Consider the following 26,093-nt stretch of genomic DNA (forward strand, 5'->3'; position numbering starts at 1 on the left):
CCACACATTCTTCATGCATATAGGATTTTGAGACAAAATTCAGTAGCAGGGTTTACTTGGAAAAACAGACTGGAGCTGGTCAGACACATTACAAATCTGACAGTATAATCTTTGAACAATCTAATTTAAATTTATGAATAACTGTGTAAGGCCCTACTGAAATGATTGATTCAATCATCAATCAACAACCAGCCAGCTAAGCCCTCTACGCTACAGAGTAAAAGGTAAATTTGATTATACAATCAGATAGTAATGCGTGTGGTCAGCGTGAGAAGTCAACAATTGGCAATACCTCTTACGTACCTACATTTATTGGTTTCCTAAAATAATTTTTGTTTTAACATTGTTGTTTTAGTAGTGTCATAAATGTTTCCAGCTTTTGAAGCTTTCAAAGTTCACTTGGTTTCTATTAACCTTTTATTTTCATGCTAGAAGTTATAATGCAGGGAGTTCTTCTATTTGCCTCTCCTGATAATTTCACCAATTATTCTACAGTATACCATTGCTTCTTGCTGTTGATATAGATTTGTTTAATTGTTCATGATATACTACACCTAATCAACTTATAAGGTCTACAAAAAACAATTTAAGGAGAGGTGAGAATAATGTGGTCTGGGATACTTTAGACACTGTAACTATGACCTGAATGGGCAGTCTTTATAGGACAGGGTATATGTAAGCAGGTGGAGCTTAGCCCAGAAGTATGGCCCTTAGCAAAGTAAAACTACATTGGAAAGTTTTCTACCTAATAGAGGTAGTAGCAGTAGGCACCTTTGTGCTGTCTGCTATTTTAAAGTTTTTCAATTGGTGAAAAGTTTTCTTTAACGTTGTACTGATTCTAAAGAGTGAAATATTAATGCCATATTGATTTTTGATCTTCATACTCATATTTGGTTTTTTTTTCTAGTAATTCACATTAGATACTTAAGAGGTATTGGCAAAGCATAACACAAAAGGCCATCTTCCACATGGCTTGTAAACCAGTAACAGCTTGTTACCTTATCTGGCTGGTCCTTTCAGTCTTTTACTAGAGAGTCGAGGAGAATACAAGTGAAAAGGCAGAACACATGAGAGTAGTTAGTGAGGAAAGGAATCCAGGAAGTTTAATTTAAACATATAGTCCACACAACACAACAAACAAGCACTACTACATCACAGTTTAATGTCCTCCAGTTAGAGTAGTTGTAAGATTGTAAGTAAAATCCCAGAAAGCCACTCGTGCACTGCTTCTTGCCAAGAGAATTGCTCATGAAGCCATGGCAGGTCAGGCTGAGACAACGTTTGTGTAGGAATGCACTGGCAAACTCAGGTAGGGGGAGTGAGATCACATTTATACACAGACACTATCCCTTTGTGGTGTTTGTAGGCACTCTAACAATGGCTAATGTTATCAAGTTTACATGCTAAGATGCACCTGGATTCAAATTCTATGCAATTATTGTACCACCTTTTTTGTATTTTTTTGGGACGTAACATTTTTTGAGGGCTGGCTATTGCTTGCAGAGCCATCAATGCCTGTATGCATACTGGGAAACACTTGCTTGATGATTTATTTGTTCTCCAATATCTTTTTTATTTTTTCCCTAATCTCTCGTTCAAAATGTGGACCTGTTTGGAATGCAAACTTCTACACCTATATTGAGGAAAATTTCCATAAAAAGGGGGGTTCTGCTTGCTGTAGTTGGCCTCTTGTGCAAACAATCTATTCTGTTACATGGCACTGTCTGGGAAGGCATAAGAGGACATTGCTTTAGATATTTACAACCTCTGCTTATTTGGTGATTTTTAAGGGTAAATAGGAGAGAAATTTGCTTGTCACCCAAAAGCAGCTATTAATCTCCACTGCCTGCATTAGGCGTTACACGGGGCACTGCCAATAAAAAACTCTAACTGGAAAGCATCACACACAGCAAAGACATTGAAAATTACAACAATGTTGTGACTAGACTCATGGCACTAATGTCTGCAGACTAAAACCACAACACTGAATGAGCAAACTAATAGAATTCTATGTTGTGACTGATGTTCTACGAAGGTCATGGCAGGACATAATATGCATCTTACCAGTAAAGAATATAGGGGATTTACTTCGAATTTCCTCCAACTTTTGAACGAACAAGGCATTCATTTCCCTTTGAAGGGTGCCCATTTGCCTTCGAGAAGTTTCATGCCAGACCATAGACAGTTCGGGACTTCCAACGCTCTCTAGACTGCTGGAGCTAGAGGAAACTGAACCACTGCCAACAGGTACCAAATTGACAGTACTTCCATATCTGCCACCTGTTTGGCATTGCCATCTCTGTCTAGAATTACTTTTCATCCCAGCACATTTAGAGTCTCCATTTTTCTTTCCCGGAATAACAATAGACTGTGAGTTTCGGGGTGGATCATTGGCATTCCCATGGTCACTGAGAGATAAGTCTGTCTGTTGCCGCCTTGGCTGATCTGTAATACCGTAATATTTCAATTCTAACCTTTCTTCTTGCACACTGCTATAATGTTCGCGAGCTTTCATGTCATGTATAATAGGCTTGGCGCTGGTATTATCACTCCACTTACAGTCTAGATCTGGGCTTTCTTTAGAGCCAATCATACATTTCATACAGTTGCTGGCCATTCCAATCCTACCTGAACCATTCATTGAGCAACGTGCGAATACACCCATTTTATGAGAAGGGCTGTCATGATGGGGGACTCTTTCAGATCTCCGAAATGATTCGCTGAACATCGTTCCCCTAGAGATACGAACATGGCCTTTGCTTTTACCAGAGCTACAACTCTTACCTTTCAAACCCTTGCTGTGCATTTCCGTGGGAGTACCGTCCCTAGATGGAAGAATCGGAGAAGCACTTTCAGCCTCTTTATCAAAGCGGGGTATAGAGGAATCATCTGTCTCTCTATCTTCGCTAGCTCCTTCTGAACTGTTGTCTTTGGAATCAATGGCAATTTCTGGAAAGCCCTTTTTGTGTTTTTGCTGGCCTTTAGTTGGAGCACTGGCAGTTCTTCTCAATATGTGGCTACTAATGGAATGTTTCCGATGAAGCTGCCCAGCAGCATGACTGTCCAGAGAGGCTTGCTTTGGGTTTCTCAGAAACAGTCCTTTTAAGCCCACGGCCTGCTTGACCTGAGTAGAAAGCAGCCAGAGGAAGAGAAAATAATTAGGAGTTGCTTGTACAACATGAAATGAACATGAGGATGTTCATGTTCCCGCCATATGTAGGTGAACATTTTTGGTCAACAAATAAAACTGGAACCAAAATTACAAAATTATAAAAAAACAAAAACACATTGTACTGCTATAAGAAAAAGGTGACACTAAATAATACAATATGTTTATGATATGGCATTTAAAAAAATTATGTAAAGTAAATAAAATTTTGTACCAATTTTGTTCCTGTTTTAATAATTTTATTCTTAGTATTTTTTCAAAAGGTAGCAAACTATGTCCAAGATCCATAAAGCTCTTGATTAATGTTTAAATGAACAACCCCTTTAAAATCTAGGGTTTTAGAGATAAGGTAGAGTATCCTAGATGGCCACAATTATCATCAAGAATATGGACATAGTCTACTGGAAAATGTATGTATAAATTACCCTTTTATTTGATCTTGAGCTTCAAGTTACAGTTTAGAAACATTAATGTTATTTTTCACATCCCAAATATCTTTGGCTTGAAATAATATAAAGCAGAGTTATAAGTACTGCCACAGGCCATGCAGCCATATTCTGACCCATCGGCAAATATGAGCCTGTTGCCGATTCCTCATACCTCTCCCCAAAATGGGTTTTCTTCCTGCATTTTGCTTGTTGTACTGAGAGCAGTAATAGAGCTGCCTTCCATCATCCACATAGAAGTATGCACAGAGTCTCTACAAGCTGTTTTAAAATCCAGGGAGATATTGAGGTAATGCCCATAGCAACCATGTAAATTATTTGTATATTAGTGAAGTAAACACCTGGAAATACAGGTCCAAGGCAGCACTGAAAACCCTGCATTATTTATATTATTTATATTATGTATGCCTGCAGCTGTATTGAAATTGCAGTCATGGACTATGAAAAACGAAGATGTTATCCACATACCTGTTTGATTTAATGTCTTTAGTCTGTGTAATGCCTTTAGTCTGATGGTCAATGTCTTCAGTGCCAGGATCCAAACATGATGATTCTCATGCAGTACTGAACTCATGTCACCACTAGAGATCACAATATATTATAAGCATCCAGCCTCCATATAAACTTGGCCAAGACCTGTCCATACACTATCCAATGTGGATTCAGATAATCATCTGTCGGGGTTTGCTCTGGAGACATGAACTCCCATCTCTGTAACTAAACCTGTGCATGATCTGTCAAGAGTTTGTGATCTCTAGTGCTTACATTTGCCCAGAGCAGTGCAAACATCAATGCTTATGACTGACTCTTGGCACAGAAGACTTTGAATGCAATAGGTATGTGAACAGAAACAATCCTTGGTTTTCAGTCCTTGATTGCAGTTCCTGTGTGAACATAGACAGGCTGCATTGTAAATACTGCAATGGGTTTGTGATGACAGCTTCAAGGTGGTGGTGTGCATGTGTGTGTAGGATGATGAAATGCCAGAGGTAATAGGTTATAATTTTGAGACTGCTATCTATGAATGTATTTAAAAAAAAAACAAAAAAAACAAACAAACAGTTATCCTTGAAGGATTACAAGGTTTTAGTTGTTTCCCCATCACATTTCAATCCCATGACATACATTGATCTAAACAGAAAAAGCACAGTTAACACAAATACCATCAGCACAACAGTGGCAGTTTATATATAGATTATAGATACAGTGCAAATTGTGTCAAGCACGCATATAAGCTTCGGAATTTTTAGAACACAGAGCTGGTTAGACTGCCGTTGGCTGAAGCAAGACATCATCAGACCACAAGTTGTACTGTAGGTGGGTTTATGAGTGCAGATCATGACATAATCATTACATTCTCCTTTGTGAACTGAGATCATGAAGAATGTATTTCTGGCATTGTCAAAGCATTCCATGTATACTTGCCAACCTCTCCAGCACAATTTGCAGGAAAGCATTTTACGACCCCTGACATCTTTTTGCCTATAAAAAAATATATGTCCTCAACGTCTCATGAATTATTAATAGTAACATTTTGCTGTGCCTGGTTTTTTTCTAGGCTTATTATTGCCATTGATTCTGTCTGTATTTTAATGAAAAAATAAGGTATATTATCATCATTCATTCCGGCAGTGTGCAAGATGGGGCAGCTATCTAAATTAAGACATATTGAGGGACATTTATGGAAATGGGAATAGAGGAAGAAGGAGCCAGAACAAATGATACAGAGTAGACATTAAAGCTTATTTAATAAGGAAATCTGAAATGTGAAAAGCATAGTAAGCAGTGGTAACCATCTTTCCTTGTTCCGATACCTATAAAAAGTATATAGAATGAGATTTGTTTCTTTGCCATGCGTTTCTTTATTAACAACCACAGTTGGCATTATTTGAGAACATGAAGCAGAGGTCTGAGAGGTGTCGTAGATAACAACAACCAGACATCATCTTTTAATGTCCTTTATAGACTTCATAATTAAAAGTGAATATTTGATTGCTTGTGATGTCTTAAGACATCTCTGCCCTCCTCCTGATAGTATAGAAAGACATCATTTTCCTTCAACAGTTTAGGCAATGACAGGCGAGTTATTCAAAATATTTAAAAAAAAAAAAAGTGCTTAAAAGGGCAACCTGGAGAATAATGCCCAATGCCCGGTCTGTGGAATTAAAGCATAAGCGAAAACCATTGTGCACTGCCATCAGCCATACACACCAATTAGAGGCGCACGTGACTTGCTGGGAAGGCAGCCCATTGACTGCATAAAACATAACAATATAGATCCAATATTTATCAGTGTTTATTAAGAAGTAACTATTGCTGTTGCTCCTCACCATCTCTGTGTAAAATGGATCAATTAAAGTACAAAAAAAGGATAATCTGACTGGTTGCTACTAGCAGCAAACATTGCTGTTCTTGCAGACATTGATAAAGGCCAATTTGCTCCTTTTGTCTTGGCATCATACTTTAGGTCAGTTTTGGGTTTGGAAAGGGACATTATGGAAGGACATTACTGGATATTGAGTTATTATAGGTATATTAAGCATCAGAGATTGTTGATCCAGGGAATAACCGATTGCCTTATGGGATCTGGAAGGAATTTTTTACCGCTGTTGGAGCAAATTGAACCATGCTTTATAGGGTTTTCTTGCCATCCTCTGGATCATCAACATTGGGTAATTGTGAGCATAGCGTTCTGTTTAGGCTTTTTATTTTTCCTCTTATATTAGGTTGAACTCCATGGACATGTGTGTTTTTTCAACTTGACTAACTATGTAACTATGAAAGCATATTGAAATAGATTTTTTTTTATTTTAAAAATGTTTTTGAAGTTGCTACAAATATGGAATTGTTCAGATGGTTGCTAAACACTCTGTACATGGATGGATAAAAAGGGTCATATTTACAGCATACTGCATGTGACTGATGTGGTACATGCAGGAACTGAAGACAGGCCATGTTTGGTGAATTTGAGTGTCCAAAGACAGCTGCTTTCTATACTTTGGAATTTATGCAGCCAGACACATCCTGGGAACCTGAAGATATATATAAAAAAAAAAAACATAGCCCATCCTGCCAGCTGCTTAAAAATAAGAACATTAAATATGGCAGTCAATTTTAGAAATTGAATTCATCTCCTGTCTTTCGGTCATTTAAACTGAACCTGTCACTTTGCCCATTCAGGGCAAAATAACAGTTTTAATTGATAGCCCACCCCTTTTTACTGATACCTCCTCCACATTCCCCCATTTTCCTGCCAGAGCCTTGACCTATCAGTCTGTGTTGGCACTTACATCGGATAATGGGCTTACTACAGCTTTAAGTGCTGCGGCCTTTTGATTGGCCATTATGTGCCGCCATGGCAAGAAAATGGGTATACATTCCCTCATAGCTGGAAGTACAGGTTCTCCCTCATAGCTGGAAGTACAGGTTATTTCACAGGGTCCTACAAGGCAAATAGAGCAGGGTGGCAGCATGGTAAAGGTAACTATCTGTGCAAGGTGTTATAAAGGGAATCAGTCCCTTTGCCATGAATGGGTTTTTATGATGTTCATTGTGAAATGCTAAGTAACCCCCATGGAAGCGGACTCTTTTGCCGTGTTTTTTTAAGGCACAGGTTCCAAGGCTGTTATCCTAAACCTGACTACAGTACTTCCAGTACAGTAGAGTTCTGGAACAAGCATGTAGTCAGAGAAATCTGAAAAAATCTAAAATCCCTTGTGCATTCCATGTCAGCCAAGATAAGAATGACCACCCCAAGTCTGCACCTATAAAAACCATGAGCTATGACAGCCCCATATTTCTATCCTCACATCTTGAGATGTACTTTGCCGCTATGTAAAACATTGCACACTGCTGTCTATAACAGATGTGGAATGGTTGCATAGTAACAAGAGGAACAGCAGAACGTTTACAAGCATTGGGAAACCTAAATAGGTGTTGCCTTTCCTTAAAATATCTCATTTGACGAAAAATAGCATTAGTGTTCAGGTGCAAGGTTTACACTAGTCACAAAAGCTTGTGACATGGATTTTTTTGGAATAGCCTTCTCCCAGAAAACCCTAATGGGTCACTTTGTTAACTGAACTGTGAGACACATCCAAATCAGCAAGCTGCATGTCAATTAATTGCCCTTCTGGGACCCAACACCATCAAAGCTCTAAAAAGCTTTGTTTGAATTTATACAAATGAAAAATGTATGAAGGGAGGAAGCCTCCTGGGAGTTTGCAGGCTATATAATTTGACAACACAGATCTATAAAAAGATACATAAAACAATGTAAACCAAATTATCAACGGAATGTAGAAGTTGGCAAGTATACAGATCAACTCGAATGCAAACATTCTTGAACAAACAACACATCGGATGCATTCACACAGAGCACTGTGAAATAAACATTTCACCTATGACATGAATTTGTGGGTTATCGAGTATGATAATGATGTGCTGCTGTTTGCAGTGCATTTCCTATGTGCAATTATAAAAAAAAAACAACAATCTAAAAGAAAAGGATTCAGTTAGAAATTAATTGGCAACCCAGATCAAATGCAATATTATTTTGTTAAAGGAAAACCAAGACCCATTTAGAAGGCGATCCAGAATGGCTTCTTTCAAATAGTCTGACACGGTTACATGCCTTGATTTTGAATACAAAGTGGACCAGAGGATTGTATAACAAATTTTTGTCAGGTTACCATAACTGATTGATGAGGAGACTGGCGTCACTACATTAAGGGATTTAGAAAACAACGCGGAAACAGAAAAAAAAAATAGACAAAAGATGATGTTGATTTCAATGACCTAACAAAATATAAATGGTAAATCCTGACTTGCTCATAAAAGATAACATTTTACATGTTTAATTTTTTTATAGGATAATTATGTGTTTTTAATATAATATGTATAAGAGTAAGCCACGGCATTATTATTTTATTGCATATCAACCAAAACATTATTGTGATGGCAAGTGTTAGTGCAGTTTAAACATTAACTGGTGTTGCCACTTACGAAATACTACTTAATATTAGTTAATATTAGTAAAAGTGTATAGTTTGTATAATTTGTGCTTTATCTACCAGCTGTGTAGTTTTACCACTTGGGCACAACCAAATTTGTAAAGGTGTTCTTTCATGCAGAGTTAAAATGCTCATCCATAGGCTCTAAATCAACCGAGCCGATAAAACATGGCGGACCCCTGTTTGTAAAATGCAAGTCGACTGACATGGCAGTGTTTTTTGTTATTGTTTCCTTTCTTCCCAGGACCAATCTCTTACCAAGTATAAATTCAATGTCTAGGGCAATATGCTTCCATCTGATATGAAGACAAGCTAGTAGGCTGCATGAGATCAGGCCTGCTTGGCAAGACTGTTCAAGAAGAAGGCCAAGCATGTGAAGATGGCCCTGACAATGGAAGTGTAGACCTCCAAAACTCAGTGCCATTTTTTTTTTTTAAACAATGCAACTGATCCAGTGTTTTCATACACTCAAGTGTCTGGCCTCCGTTATGGGACAGCCACACCACGTCTCAAGCATAGCCCACGTACTGCAGGGTTGAGCACTCATTTTCAGATCCAAATATCTACATGAAGGACATAGTTCTAAACTTTTAAATTATCAGGCCTACAAAATCTCTTCTTTTTATCGGACATGTGACATGGCTCTGTTTAGTAGATCTATATATTGCTTACATAGTTCCTTCCGGTGTTGTCACTATTTTGGTGGGACTGGGAGTGGACAGGCATCAATTGTTCCCAACATCCAACCATACCATCATCATTCCATTTCGCTTTCCCTGGTGGTGGGCTTACTGATTTTATTACATGAACCACTTAATAATCTCACTCTAGCTTCCCTCAATACCGTCTTTGAATTTGTTAGCCATCCCAGTGCTAATTGAGGCACAGTGACCTGAATACCCTTCTGTAAGACAGAGGCTCTAACTGGATGGTGAAACACATCCAGCCCTACTCCACAGCTGTAGCTTGGAAAAAGCAGGGCCACCGGAAAATGTAACAAGAGATTCCAATGACAGGAAGGTAATTTGGGGTCTCGTATTGTTAATATTAACAATTAAAAAGAAAAGGTGGGGGAGCCCCGTTCACTTACAAGTTTAGGTCTCATGTCCAACTTCGTACTGTAAATTTCTGTGCTAAAACTTTAGATGCAAAAAACAATGCATCTAAAAATAATTTGAACCAGTCTCTAGAAGTCAAAAACGAATGCTACATTTTCACCTTTGGATAGGAATGCACAATTTTTAAAAAGGAATCCAGGTAAACACACTTGTTTTAAATAGATACTTCAGAAACCCTGTTATCAGGACCCACAAAAAGTTAGAAAAGTTATGATTCTGTAGTAGAAATATACAAAAAAGGTAATTACATGCATAATGTTAATTTTACTGTTTATTAAACAGAAGATAAATCAGGCTGCACCCAATTCCACATATTTCCACCCAATTCCATCAATCAGAGCTGTCTAGTAAGCCTAAAAAGTTGAGAGGTACAGTTAAGCCTTTAAACAACTTTGGTCTATTACCTGGAAAACCTTTTTTAGTCTAAAGATCAATTTACATACGAATACATTGCTAAATCACGTAATTAAAGTGCAACCAAGCTGAAAGAATGTTACTTATTTTTGGAAGCCCCTAGGCCCTCCCCCCCATCCTTTTAGTTTTATACTCACCTGTACCCAATCCCCACATGTGTGCATTCCCTTTAATGCTATGGGCAGTCTATACAGAGGTGGGAGTACAAACTCTTTATAGAATTGAAAATGGATTGCCTGTGCAGGGCAGATGGAGATAATTTCAACAAAAGGCTGTATGGTGCAGAGGAGGCCACATAGCCGAGATTGCAATGGATCAGGAACAGGCAAGTATAAAGCTGGTCACACACCTAAAGATTATTTGCAGATTTTCTATGGTGAGAAGGAAAACGTGCAACAGATTCCTCCATCTACACTAAACTGTGTGGACTCTATTGCATTTTTACCAGCCGACCATAGAAAATCGGCAGATAATCTATAGGTGTATGGCCAGTTTGACTGGAAGGTTGGGGTTGAAACAAGTTTAGCCATACTTACACACCTGAATCTACTTAGAAAGCCTTAAATTTGCCCTGGTAATTCAATAATGGAGTTCCAAATGTAAAGTCAGACAAAGTGGGATAGGGAAGCTCAATACTGGATTATTTCATCATGTAATAATCAAGTAAAAATACACATTTCATAGTGTGAGTAAAGCATTTTTCTATTAGGTGATCCAAAGCTATTTTTCTCATTTTTGACAGTATAGGGAATGGATAAAATCCCTGCCATGTTTTTTGTGTGTTTGTGACCCTTTGGAGAGATTTCCCTTAACTTCCATATTTTCTCTCATATGCAGTCTTGGTGACAGTGGTCACCAGGGAAAAATTAGAAGGTTAATCTTCCTTCTTGAGAAAGGTTCTAACCCTTCTCTACTCTCTTGAAAACTAGCAAAAAAGTTTTGGTTTGCAGTATACTTTAGGTTGCCACCTTTCCTGGGACACAGTACTGGCTTTATGATCGCTTTGTATTCATAACATTTGGCAAGAAATGCATTGTTTGAAAGACCTTATTTTGGCTACTCCAGTCTCCTAGTCTCAAAAACATTGGCTCTACAAAGAGTGCTTGTGCTACAGTATATTAATGGACTTAATGATTAATGTGATGAAAAAAGAACAAAAAACAGCGAATCTAACCAAAACGTAAATTTGTAAAGCACAATAAATGACAAAAAACAATAAAACACGTCAAAAGGACACTTGAAAAAGAGGAAAGTCTCTAAAATACAAAATTGGTTAATTTTTCACCCTGGATCAGCTTCATAAATGGTCTTCTAAAGGTTGTGGATGGCCTACCAGTTGTAGCACAATCCAAAGAATGAACTGATTGTTTAAATGTATCAGAAGGAGACAATGATGCTTATGAGTTGACTTGTCAGAAAACATGCAGAATGTGTGAGTGGCTGTCACTCACTACACCTTCCTGTGACATGAGGGGGGTACCTTCATGGCTCCTAAATAGTCTCTGCTTCTAAAAGTAGATTTTTGACACAGAGAAGTCCACTGAAATCACAAACAGACAAAGTAAAGGTAAATCAGAAAGAAACAACATTAAAAGTGAAGAGAAGAACTTCACAGCTAGACTGAATAAGAGAACAAACAGTGAAACATTATGCAGGTTAGACAGACCACAAACAGTAAGACACAACAGAGAGCTTGCTCAAAGAGACAGCTTGGCAGAGTTAAAGGGTACAGGGCTTGGGTTCTACTCATAAGATGATTTATTGGCACTGCATTCAAACAGAAAAGCAGAATATTTGACATATGCACATTTTTGGATAACATTCTACAACTTGAACAGAAGGGACCGCAGCAACTTAAAAAAAAGCAAAAGCTAGAAAAGAAGAAAATTAGGATAAAGCTGTGACAGCAAAACATTTATTATTGTGAGCTGTTAAGGTTGCTTATAGGCATATGGACACATTCAAAGTCTGTATTTTGGAGATATTTTTTTCCCCTTGGAAATGTCTCAAAGGATACATTCATGTAGGACTATAATCTCCAGAGTGCATTACTTGCACCTGATTATTAGCCCCTCCCATGAATAAAGGTTGAAGAGTTGGGCAAGTCTTCATAGACAAGATAGAATATCCATTAATATTCAAAATGGATTACATTTCTAGAGAGACAATGTATGAGGAATGTGTGTCTGATTAGTAGACATTATAATAATTACATTCGGTTACTCGGTTACACTTTGTACAGACATAGAATACTGAAGTTTCAATCAAGACCATAATACAGTTCTCTTATACCCATAGCACCATCAACATGATCATACAGTACTATAATTCCCTTAGAGTGTATACAAACATAGCACATCATTACTATATGATATGATTAACTTGCACTATACACAGTCAACAGCACACCACACCACCATGACGTGCCCACTTTATATGATCGTAATACAATTCTCCTACACTCTACATGGTCATAGCACACCACACGACCACCATGACATGACCATTGTACATGACAATAATACAATTCCCTTATGGTCTTTTTCACTCTATCATTGTAGGCCATTAACCAACCCAGCCCAACTTGGTTCTTGGACCTTAACACAAAATCATTATGGCACACCCTACACAGACATAGAAAATCTTGTCTACTTAATAGGAAATGGCACTTACAAACAATCATAGTGAAGATAATTAATTGTTTTTACATACAGGGAAGAAGTTTAGCGCTTTACAGTCAGCACTTTCACTACAAAGAGTCCCTTTGATGTACAGTGATGTAGGACGCGGCATACATGTAAATGTCTCCAATATGTTTGTTCTGGACACCAAGCACTCTGTTCCTGTAGTTCAGGAGCTCTCCCAGTGAGAATAAGTGCAAGTCAGGAAGTGCCACTAAGTCCTACAACACAGCCCCTCCTATCACACCATCCCTTAATTGAGCTCTTAACACTTACCATACAACCTAAAATAATATCTTAACATATGTCTTAGAACTTAAGGTTTAAACATAAACACTCAATCTAAACACAAAAGTTAGGCATTACCCATTATGATTTGCCTAAATGCTTAACTATCCTTCATAACTGACCTTAAAACAAACTAAACTCCCCAATTCTAGAACATAACATGAACCTTAACTATTTTCTGAAGCATGCTAAATTAGTCACTTCTGCATACTAACCTTATTCCATGGGCAGAGCCAACATGCTGCATCATCAATGCTCTTCTGACAACTCTGCACTGAAATACACCAACACCAAGCCATTGGCAGCAAACACAACTAATACACTATGCTCCTAAATGTTCCCTGCCATGGAATCTTACTCCTTCCTCTGCATTCTTTAGAATGTAAAATAATTCTTTAAAAATACCACTTTGATCGGTACTTATGCTACAAAGCATACCACTTTGAAATATGCAATGGGGTTTTTTTGGGGCCACAGAGGAAAAATGTGTCCCCAGTAACATAATAAATGATATGTTAGCTGACCATTGTAGAATACTATTAGTAGACACTTGTCTGGTATTATGAGTGACACAACAGCTTTGCTCTTTTGCTTTCAGCATGAACACTGTGGGTAGGTTATGTGTTCTTAGATCAGGGTCTAACTCCATTTCTTTACTGGTAGGTCATAGTCAAATTACTTCTTTTAACTGGCAATCTTGTAAGCGCCAGGTACAGCTTCTATTGGCAGTCAGGAAAACAACAATGTAAAAGGATAAGTCAAGCACAAGTCAACATAAAATTGATATTTCAGTCACAGAAGCTGCCATCAGAACATTCACTGATGGAAGCTGGGAGATGTGTCAGCATAACAGAACCACCTATGGCTGAAATAATATTTTGTACTTGACTCATAATGAAGTCTTCCTTCTTTAGTTATACTGCCAGTTTGTGTGGTGCCCCTTGCAAACATATATACTGAATACACTGCAACCTCCCGTAATAGCTTCATTGCATAATTGATAAGAATAATGTTGATGTTCTCCATAATATACAACCATGATATATATATGCGTCACATCAAATGCTCTATACCAAGCATATGAGGATATATAGCCACAGCTGACATTCTCATCTGAAAATCCCCCCCACATAGCTGAAAAGAGACCACTGGTTAATTAGGTATCCATAGCAACCTGCCTTGCCAGAGCACAGGAAACTAATCATTTTGATCTGGGTTTTGCAATGAGATTTCCAGTATACCATCATCCATCAAATACAACATGGGGTGATTTTTTTGAAGCCTAAAAGGGATTTAATGTGAATGTTTTCTTAGGCGCTGTGCATATGTGAATTTTGAATCTTTATACTATACATCCAGACACTGCTCATTCATAAAAAAAAAAAAATCTCAAAGTTCTTAACTTTTGCATTTTTTTTCCATTTTGCACACTACAAAATAGCCGTAGGTGACCATAAACCAGCCAAATTATTACAAATTAATGTGGAGAATGAGCAAAAATTAGGCAACTTGGGATCTCTCTAGGGGGTGATAATAAACACCTGCAGCTGGCCTAAAGATTTCTTATCTGGAACTTTATATGTAAATCCAGAACACAAACTGAATAAAGTGGGTTTTACTGGTTGCAGAGAAGTTGCAAGATGGCCAAGTGTTTTTCTACACTTTTTAATGGTGTGCCAAACAGAGTAATGCTAAGACTGCATACAAAGCCCAACAGTCCGTTCACAAAGTCACAGGAATTACACCAAAATAATGTTAAATACTTGCAGAATTATTTATTTTTCTTTTTTTTTTACTGCAATTGTTCTATTCTTGATTTCTTTATAGTTTTGTTCTAAGGGTCTTTAATTTGTCATCATCTCAAATGGCTTCTTTTTGTGGCCTGCTCAAAAGACACTTGCATAGAAAACCTACTGGCAATGGTGGTCAGAAGTTAGCAATATTTTTAGAAGGCAAAATGTGTGTGATGATCTTTGTGAATTGACTTTTACATAAAGAACACTGCTAAAATGAATAATAATGGCATGCGTGTAGTGATTAAAGCAGATCTCTGCAATAAAGCTTTTAATATGAATATATATATATGAGTTAAAAAAACAAAACTAAAATAAGCAAATAGCACATGATAAAGTACCCTATCTGTATCTGTGTGCTTTTGTGAACAGAGGTTATACCATATTTGAAGAAGGTCTTTCTGATGGCAGTTTTTATGATACGTTACTCAGGGTTGCAAGCTCAAAATTAATTTCCATGGACCCCCCAAAAATGACAGATCAATTACAGAAACTGTCACTTTGCCCCAATACTGAACCACTCACCTTTCCTCCATTTCCCTGCCATCCTCTGTCTCTCTTTGAACAGCTGCAAAACACTGGGCTTTTGGGTATGGAGGAGCATGTGACCTTCGCCCAAACAATAGGCCCAGACACTGTCCCTTGACTGACACAATTTCTCAGTCCCTTACCACACAATCTGATACAGTCTGGATAGTTAGTCTGTGTTTTCTATAGCAGGTCTGTACATTTTTGGATGGCTGGCAATCCCAATCTGATATGGCTGGAGACAAACTGAGTAAGCCATGTAAAAATGTGTTGCCATTTATATGAGCTTAAAACAGCACTGCCTCATTCAGTGATCCCCAAACTATGGCTCGCTGGCTGCTGTTCTTTGGGGCACTATTCCTCCCACTAATACAAATGATGGGACACAATTCCCTCCACTGATACAAATGATAAGGCAATATTCCTTCCAATGACACCAGCAATGGGGTACTACTTTTCCCCCCAGTGAAACCAATGATGGGGAACCATTACTCCCACTGAATTCAAGTATAGAGCACAACTAAACTCATTTAAACCAACAACAGGGCACTGTCCCTACCGCTGACGCTAACCATGGAGAATTTTCCTCCTCCCACTAACCACAGGTGCCAAGTCCTTTTGTACTCCAACTGTTCTGCAACACTCTGGCATTTTTTAATCCCACTGACCACAGAGCCTGGAGCATTGTTTACTCCCACTGACCACCAAGTCCATGGCATTTTCTACTCCCACTGGCCACAGTCTGACCCACTCTAAGGTCTGAAAGACAGGGAACTGACCCTTTGTTTAGAAGATTTGAGTACCCCTGCTCTAAATAAAGTACTACAAATCTTTTATCATAAGACAACTTCAACCTTATGAAAAGCTATAGTCAGTTTATGTATATATATATATAGATATATAGATAGATAGATATCTATCTATCTATCTATCTATCTATCTATCTATCTATCTATCTATCTATCTATCTATCTATCTATATATATAGATATATGTGAATTAATGTATGAATTGTGTGTGAATTAATATATATATTAATATCAAGGTAAACTTTTCCCCTTTTTCCTAAGTGTGTTTATAAGAAAATGATAGTTATTTATGACCTGTTTATACTTAATTGCAACAATATGAAGCATCTGTATGTTATGTTATTTTATTGCTGCCTCCTCCTATGTGTTATACTTTTGCACAGGGTATTTCTTCTCAGGATCTGAACTAATTATAGATTACTGTGGCTTCTAACAACTCCCTGTATTGTCTGCACAATGTAAAAGGTGAAGTGAAACTGAATGTTCCGGGAAATAAGCCATGCTGATTCTAAATAGTCTTTGTGCTGTGCAAGCTTTTAGAGGAATAAGAAACTCTCCTCTCAATATATATATATATATATATGCATACAGGAGACATACTGAATCAAGGCACTCAACATATGCAGTAGGAAACAGGGGGAATATAAACATGTGTTTCCAACAAACAGTCTTGATTAGCTGTGATATCGGTATTAAAATGTACACCAGAATATTCTTTCAACTCTATACTTGGGTTGCAAATGAAAAGCTGCAATCACACGGCTATTCAATGAGAAAAGTGATACGTCTGCAATATGACATAAAAGGATTGTAAAGAAATGCAACTTTTACTGTGTATTCAATAAGCATTAAAAAAGGAAACAAGCAGTCTTTTACTGGGCTGACAATGTCTTTTTCATGAAAGTGGCATAAATTGAGAACAGGCCACCTCTAAAATAATAAAGCAGCAGTGCTAAATTACAGTCAGAACTTGTTTAATTCATGTAAGGTATCTGAAGACAGTGAAAGTGTAGAAGTACATTTTTCACTGGCTTTAGCAATTAAAATGAGACACATATTGAAAAAATATGTTGGTTGCCATTGTTGACCTCTCTTTGCTAGCGAGGGTGATCAATGTTTACACTGCTGCTAACCCGCTTTCACACTATCAGCCTGCCCACAGTATGCGTCTCTAAGCACTGAGGTTATAGGAAGTTTTACTGCAAACCATGCATCTAACGTGGCACTCTTTTGGATCCATCCTCAGATGCATCCGAATGTCCAAATTTGCAGAAATTAGTATGAAAAAGTCCACTCGGGACGAAATGAGTCGCACATGTCTATTAAGCATAGTATACTCCATAGGATCCCGCATGCTCCACACTGGGTCCCGCATTTTATGAATGAAGTGCAACATGCAGGGTGCAGCATTGAGTAACTTTGCTGTGTCCAGCAGAGAGAAGGTTGTTCTCCATTATAAAGAGCCACCTACCTAACAGTCATTTGACACTGTGTACAGATTAGGTCCATAGCACCCTGATCTATCATAATTGTTCCTTGTGTGGACAAGCTTAAAGGCTTGAAAACATTCATTCCAAAGCAATACCCGTCTTGTCAGCTTAGCCAATTAGTTTTCCTTTGGAAAAACATGACACTAGCTATACCTTTAATGTAAATACTCTGGAGGCTAGATATAAAAGAGCATCAAAATGTAATTAAGGGAAGCATACCATTAATTAACACATCCCACCACATACGGAATATATTTGGTAGCTTGTCTGCAAATTTAATATATTTAAACTAGCACAATGATGATAATAATATACTTATTTGTGCAACATGTAATTTGAAATATTCCCGCAGCTACACAGTATAGCTATGTGTTTAATTATTCCTTATGAAAGGATTTCTTGTGAGAAGACCAGAAAATAGTCAACTGGTTTTGTAGTGCTTGCAAGTCAGTTGTGAGTATATATTTTTAAAGACCATGAGGGGAATTTTGGACTGGAGCAGCCATGTATGGCAACCAATCAGCTTCTAGCTTTCATTTTGAAAGTTTAACTGACCAAACTGAAGATGGAAGCTGATTGGTTACTATGCACAGCTGCTCCAGATTGTCTGCTCCAGTTTTAGTAAACTCACCCCAATGACGGCGGGGGGGGGAATTTTTCAAAACTGGAGCAGAAAGATTCTGGAGCAGTCATCCATAGTAACCAATCAGCATCTCTCTTCAGTTTGTTCAATTAAGATTTGAAAATGAAAGAGAGAAGCTGATTGGTTGCCATGCACAGCTGTTAAAGATTTTGTCTGCTCCAGTATTGATAAATTCCCCTTTATATGTTTTAGATTTTTTTTAAACCACCATATTAAAGCGAATATAGACATATATGTGTGCTTACCACTTCACTTGCATCATGCAAGGTAAATGGTGTGTACTGTACACATTGAGGTGGATTAATTAATAATTAAATTATTCAATGCACTAGGGATTTATTAAATTAGATCAAAGAAAATGAGCCCAAAATTGGACTTGTTGTTCCCCTCGCACTTTAAGGAGAAATTAGTTACGATTGGTTGGCACGGACATCAACCAGTAGCCACAGACTGTGTAGATTACATCTCGGTGCTCTTTTTGTCATTGCCTTTAAAATCTGTTTCAACAGAATGGCATAAAGATTTGCCAGGCTACAATCAGCAGCATGCAGACTGTGAAACCAGTATTTTTACTCCAGAGCTCAAACTATACTATGTAACATTTCAGTAAGTTAATATAACCGATGGGAGAGTCATGTATATTACACCGAGTGTGGAGATTAGCCAAAATCTATGTATCCTGCACCCAAATATGAACCTGGTATGTTCTATAGGGTCAGAGAAGCCAGAAATACTGACAAGAGAAAACAAAAAGATCCACTAAACAGACAAATGGCAACATGAACTCAAGACAGAGCTGAATTAAGTACAACAGCAAAGAAATACACCCTTGTGAATGAGTTCCATGAAGAAACTTACCAAAATCCACAGAATTTAGGGTAGCTATATAAATACACATTCTGGTAAGCAAAAATAGAAAAAAAAAACACATGCCCCACCCCGCTGAAACCATCTGGCTGGGATGTTGTGAGGCTCTGGCCCACGAAAGAGGAGTGGGGGGAGGAGGGGGTTGGGATACGGGTGTAACTGCACCCTGTGGGCTGTTATTTCGTTTAATTAGCAAAATGGATTATAACAGGGAATATTACACTGTAATGTTGCCTATTATAATCCATTTCTCTGATTAAATGCTTACAGACAGGGCCATCAGGGGGGTACGACCGATACCCATGTGAGGGGTCTGGGCAGCCTGGTGGGCCCCTTACATGGGTATCAGCTGTACTAGGGGTGGCATGGCAGAGGTGACAGGGGAGGGGATGGAGGAGGCCGGACCCCAGCAGCAGCAGGTAAGAGGAGTTGGCATGAGGTGCAGGGAAAGGGACCCCTGCAATCAGCCCACCTGAGACTCTGCGGATCCCGCCATAGAGAGTCTCAGATGGGCTGTGCAGGATCTATGGTGTGCCCTGCAGGCTCACTCTCAGGTAGGCACTGTGTGGTCTCAGGTAAGCCCAGAGTCCAGCGCGTTACTGAGCCCAGAGTCCAGCGCGTTACTGAGCCCTGGGTCCAGCGCGTTACTGAGCCCTGGGTCCAGCGCGTTACTGAGTCCTGGGTCCAGCGCGTTACTGAGTCCTGTGTCCAGCATGTTACTGCAACATTAGAGACCGCTGGGGGTCCAGTGTGATCCGCTCCCGCGACCCCCTCCCCTGCACCACTGGTCAGAGGGATGGGCAGTACTTGGAACCAATCAGATGTGCGGCATGCATATGCACAAACAAGGAATACCTCGATAGGTAAAGAAAGCAGAGGGATGCGCTCATCAGTCTGAAGCTGCACTTTTACTATCCAATCACAGGCAGGGGGCAGGAAGACCGAGCTGTACTGTTTAAGTGCACTAGAGAAAAATCAGGTCACCAACCTGGCTGTGTTGTCTGTATATCTGGGCTGGATGGAGAGAAAATACTTTGGCAGGTAAAACATCTGCCATATATATTTCGATTGTTTATACAGCTGTTTACCTGGAGTTGAGTTTTTAATTAAAGTTCAAGCTGGTTATAGAGGTGATGGGAATAAATACAAAGTTAAATTACAGGTGAGTATAACCAGCAAGGATTTTAATTAGTATAGCAGCTGTTTACTGCAGATATAAAAAGAGGACTAAATGAATAAAAAACCTCTGCAAAAAAAAAATGAATTGCTAGCATTTCTAATATGGGCACCACAGTTCATTGGGGGCACATTAGGTTCTCCATGGAAACATGGACACATCTACGAAGCACTTTAAAAAAAACAGTTCAAGCAAAATGCCTTACTTTCAACTTTGGCAGAGACACAGTGGGGCTATAAGCACCATAAAAGCTTGTTTTGTTTTTCCTTTTTGCTTGTGATGTTCATGGCAAGGGTTAAGCAGGGAATTGTTAAGCATTTGCTGGTTTTTGAGCGTAACTGATAACTTACACTCCGCTTCTTGAAAGCAACGCACAGAAAAATAATGTGAAATAAAGACATCTCATCTACTTAAAAAGCAGGGTACTGGTTCAAAATAAGGAGCTCATAACAAGCAACTTACACATTTACCTCCTTCCCTTAAAGTGTATGCATAGCCAATTTTTCTTTCCTGGATAGAGTAAGAAAGTATTAAAACCCCTGATAGGTTATTTATTGTTGTCTGTGTTCTACTGGGGGCAATAATCTTACTCCATAGCCTGGAGACACAACAGGAAATAAGAGTCGATCTCCACAAAGTTAGGGGAATTTCCCTTTTGGTCAACTGTCACTGAAACAATTGTCCACAGTCCAATTATTCATCCTTGCTTCTTGCTCTGGTGACAACACTAATGTTTTGGATTTCTCTTACTGGCTGTGGTCACCGGGATTAATACAGGGGGCTAACGCTGCTCTTGAAGGGACACGAACAGCAAAGAAAAACCCTTCCTATTCTATCCAATACAAAAAAATGTATATGTACACTATTGCCTTCTTAATGTACAGTGTTGCCATCTTAAAACAGGTGGTATGTCATTGCTTTTATCACCAATCCAAAAAAAAAAACAAAACAATTCCTAATGTTCAGAATAATTTGCTTTGGATATTTCAAGAATTGTATGTAAGACTCTGTATTGTCTTGAGCTTGAATCGATTAAATATTATAAACAGTAAAACACTCAGGATTAAGAACAGGCCCTAGCCACTAATGGTAAAGCCCATTTGGCTCGTCCTTTTGATTTTCGGGAAAAAATTACCGCTCCATCGTCTCTTAACAATTGTTCTGACACTTCTGTTTTTTTTCCTGTACCTCTGTACCTCTTGTTTTTTTTCCTGTACCCAAAGCTCTTGCCTAAAACTCTTTTCCTCTCCATGAGGTGCCAACCTTGCACCCTAAATACAGTTTATATCTTGACTGTGATATCTTTCTGCATTTGGATCCTGCGCCTCCTACCTCCAATGTATCACTGTTCAACGTCAGTTTTTCTTTTTATAAATTGAGGCAGGATTAGAACATTTATCAGGTTTTTACTGCTGTGTATGGTCCCATTGCAGTAATCACTTAGGAACACACCAGCACATTTTTATTAGAAGAGTGAAAGAAGGCTAGAACATGTTAGTTTTATTGGAATACAAAGTCCCTGTTAGAGATTTTCCCTCACTACCAGTTGTCAATGAATAGACAGGGATTGTAAATCTCCCAATCAGGGATACATACAGCGGTAACAACCTTGCTTTAGACAGTATGACTATGGTATGATACCTCAGTCCTTTACTCTCTCCCCAATCAGTCCACAGTGGCCTTAAAAGTTAATTGGTTTGAGAACGGCTGCCAAGTGACTGTCCAAACACTGCCCATCACCACTACCTCACAAAACTAGGTGGGAATACAAAAAGCTTTTGGGACCTCAGCTCTATCCATCTGTCAATCCCTTTATGGAGTATAAACAGAGGATCTAAACCTATGTTTTGGCTGAAGTTACACTTCACACATCAAACATTTTCTGATGCATGCATGACCTACTGATGCCAACTAGGGTAGCCTGGCATCCCTAAAACCAGGAGCACAATGATCAGATTTTCTTGTCATTGGTCCACCTCCTTTCCAGCGATTCTCTAGTGGTTACTAACGCTGCCCATCACAGTAATGGATCAACAGCTAAGAAGTGAAAAGGGATGGCCATCGCCAGCAAGCTAATTGCTATTGGCATAACAAAACCCCTCCAGTTTTCATGGGTACCAGGGCCAAAAGTATTAGGGTTTTAGTTGAAGGCTTTCAGGATTTCCTTGTTCCACCTAATTACAATCGCTAACCATCTAGTTAACCTTTGTACAACGAGAGAGTGGCTAACCCTTGAGAATTATATGTCTGCGCCTACCCACACTACTACATCATGATGATTGCCAGCACAGCTTAAATGCAGCAAAGTACTAAATACTTTTATTAAATCATAAGAGCTGAACCGTTCCTTATGGTTCACCCCTATTGATATTAGAAATGGCAAGGTTGAAGAATGGCCAAACATAGGAGCCAAGACAAATATTTTTCTCGCGTTCAGTGTCAGAAAGTTTTTGTAACGGTATGGTTAGGTTATCTGACCATTATGGATACATATCGTGTTCAGTGGATTAGAAAAACAGGAAAATATAGTACAGTATACATCTATACTTTGTCAACACAGTAATGATATCAAGAAATCCCATGCATCTGATTGGTGGAATGATTTCACCTAGCCAGGCAAAAAAAAAAAAGAACAAGATATATGCAAATCTAAATCCCAAACAGGTTTCTTTAGTTTTGAATGGAGCAGGGAATGGGTAAAACTCGCCAATTTTTCTGCATCCAATTGGAGCGATTTCCTCTCACATTCTGTCCCGGACACACAACTGTGAGTGAGAGAAAGCCTTTCAAAAGTGAGGGAAAATTCCCCTTTAGACAGTTGTTACTGGAACAGGTGTCCCCTTTCGAAAGATTTTCCCTGTATTAATTTTGTAGTGACAACTGTAAAAATGTGGGATTTGCAATCATATTTTCTAATTTTGTTTTCTGGGGTGGTGGATGTATGGCAACCATACTTAATTTAATACAGTAAAAGATGCAGAGAAGGTCAAAGACATGAACAGTGCTCAACTGGTTACTACATAAGAAACTCAGAGGAGACCAGCAGTACTGAGTGGAATAAATAAAAACTTAACATGTAAATGCAAATGCAGACGGTATAGTGTTCCAGTGAATATTAATCAATATACAGGTAACTTGTATAGAAACAAATACATAGACTAATCCTGCTGACCTCTCCTTTTGAAAATGCTAGCTGCCTGGTAGTCATGCTTATTCAATTGCTTTCTGGGTCAAAAACTTGGAACAAGTATGCAGATCAGGTATTAAACATCTAAAATCAAAAAACATCTACAATCAGTCCTTGGTTTGGATTGACACTGTCACACTGCAGCAACACATGTACATTCTGAAAGGCACCCCAATACACGAGTGCTTTGTTGCACTGGTTAGTAGAAATAGTGCATGCTCCTTTTTGTGGTGTATTTTGGTGTTAAGCAGCCCATTCAAGTGAACAAACTGCCTTAATGCAACACACAATAATGCACTACAACATAAATAATGTAACACCTTTGGGAAATAATTTCAGTAAGCGTAAGCGCTTGGGGTTGACAATTCCAATAAATTGGGTGCATTGTAAACATTAGACGGAGGACCAGATCTCTACAACAAACACAAACCTGGTTTCAACCTACTAAGGATTTTTTGGTTTGCACTGCCCTCTAGAGTCTATAAGTAATATAAGCTTCTTCGGTTAACACAAGTAGCATTTTCTTTCTTCATGACATGTTTTAGATTTGTGCTGCTGCTTACATTGCATTTGTTTTTTAAGCCAATTATATTTTTATTGTACTGAGATACAAGGGGGCATTTGTTGAGATTTTGCACCAGAACTCTGCATCTTAAGAGAGTATGCCTGATAGACATAAGGAATACTTATGGCTGCTTCCTTGGTGGCCGAGGATTTCACACACACTAAAGACCCTCTTTACCAACATGGCAAAACAGTCCAGCAAAAACATGTCTTACATAATGGAAAACTTCTTAACTAGCTCATGTTTATTGGAGGCACCCAACCTCACTGTCTGGTTACTGAGGAGGTTAGAAAACCAGCCTTGATCTCCGTTGCTCCACTGTATGTTGTTCAGCACTGCCAGTGTTGGTCACCTACTCCCTTTTGGATATGCGTGACCCACCACTGCATCTCTAGGGTGGTCAGATCATACATGCATTATTGGCTAACCTAACATACAGTATCTATAGAAGGCTCTGGATTGAAACCTTTGCCTAGAGCACTACAATTTCCACATATAGCCATGTCTAGGGGTAGGAGATGGGTTTGATCTGGAATCATTCCATATTTAAATAGAAATACTCTCACAGTAATGAATGCAAAACTTTCTAATGCCTGCTGGAAGATACCAATCTATTCCATCTTTTCACCATTAATAGTTATAACCAATCACTGTTCGGAGAATAGCAAAGCCCTAATGTTAACAGCAAATAAAAGAGACGTTCATTTCTGTGTATGAGACAGGACAATTGTATACCAAAGATAATATTACCTGTAAATCAAAACCTATGAAACTTAAACATATCATTAAATAGTTCTGAGCAAAAGAGCACAGTACATAAAAGAAGGAAAAAGATAAAAACATTTGGTATTGTTCCAATGGTCCAGTCCCTCAACATAATGTTCAAGTTAATCATGGTTTTTTTGTTATATTATATAAAATGTATACCACAGGCACATAATGTGACGTCAGCTCAATACAGGTCTATGCAATACAATCAATTTATGCTACAGGAATTCGGTTACACCCACCTTACCACTGATGTCATTAATTGCTACATGAACAAAGATGGATGCCTCTTCCATACCTTCTAAGTACACATGTCGATAACCTACAGGAGGAAATTGCAAGGAAGATTAATGTTCAGTTTCCCTTTTAGCAAGAATAGATGCATATTTTACTTATGGAGGGCCATTGATCTTTTATGTTGCTAGGAGCAGAACACTAGTAAGTACAATGCCCAGGATGAGACTCATTTTAAAGAACAGTCAAGGGCTAGGTAATTTTTAGTTGGGATGCATGCCCAAGTTACCAGCTCCATGTATCCAATAACAGAGAATTATGGGAAATACTTGTACAACAACTTTATTCTCCTTTAGAAATGCCAAGATTATACATCACCAGCTCCATATATCTCATAGCAGGATAATGGGAACAGGAAGGAGATTAGACATTTAGGAGAACAATGTTTGCAACCACAGAAAAAGCCTCGTCATCATTTGCCTGCTGGCTATCAACTGAAACAAACTAGACTAACCAAATGGTTTATTGCTCCTTTTATGCCCTACCGACCCTCCTTTGTAGGAGAACACGCACTATAAACAAATCAGAGGTCATTTAGAGGGAATTCCTAATTCAATTTAATTTGGTCAGGGATACTGAAGTGAAGAGACAAAATGAAGTTGGAAGACTGTTTAGCCTGCAAGCATTTAAACTTCAAGTGTATGTACTTTATTCCTTTCTCTTTGTCCACTGGGTAGGTTCACCCTCTTTATTTATACCAGTGACCATTTCACTGTTACAGAGTGTACAATCCTCCAATGAGGAAACAAGTTCCATTGATGACGTTTTTAGAGGTGATGTCCCCTCAAATAAGTAGCTATTTACGCTCACTTCCAGTTGTGTCCTCAATACATAAAGTAAATGA

The 26,093-nt window shown here is 38.5% G+C and overlaps 1 protein-coding gene and 1 long non-coding RNA gene across 2 annotated transcripts in view; one reads left to right on the plus strand and one right to left on the minus strand.

The window, feature by feature from the left end:
- PLCH2 (phospholipase C eta 2) overlaps positions 1–26,093 on the minus strand; it is a 400,220-nt gene that overhangs the window by 5,019 nt on the left and 369,108 nt on the right. Inside the window, exons 22-23 of the mRNA XM_018565131.1 lie at positions 25,198–25,277; positions 2,785–3,124 (exon numbers count right to left, since the gene is read on the minus strand). Of these exons, the coding sequence (XP_018420633.1) occupies positions 2,785–3,124; positions 25,198–25,277 (420 nt within the window). The remainder of the gene's footprint in view (positions 1–2,784; positions 3,125–25,197; positions 25,278–26,093) is intronic.
- On the plus strand, positions 1,005–25,661 carry LOC108794140. The gene is made up of 3 exons (XR_001941693.1): positions 1,005–1,181; positions 15,333–15,344; positions 25,648–25,661. It is a non-coding gene; the product is annotated as an uncharacterized LOC108794140 (long non-coding RNA).

The sequence above is a fragment of the Nanorana parkeri genome, unplaced genomic scaffold (assembly GCF_000935625.1).
Source record: "Nanorana parkeri isolate BGI_ZX_2015 unplaced genomic scaffold, ASM93562v1 scaffold815, whole genome shotgun sequence".
NCBI classification, from domain to species: Eukaryota; Metazoa; Chordata; class Amphibia; order Anura; family Dicroglossidae; genus Nanorana; species Nanorana parkeri.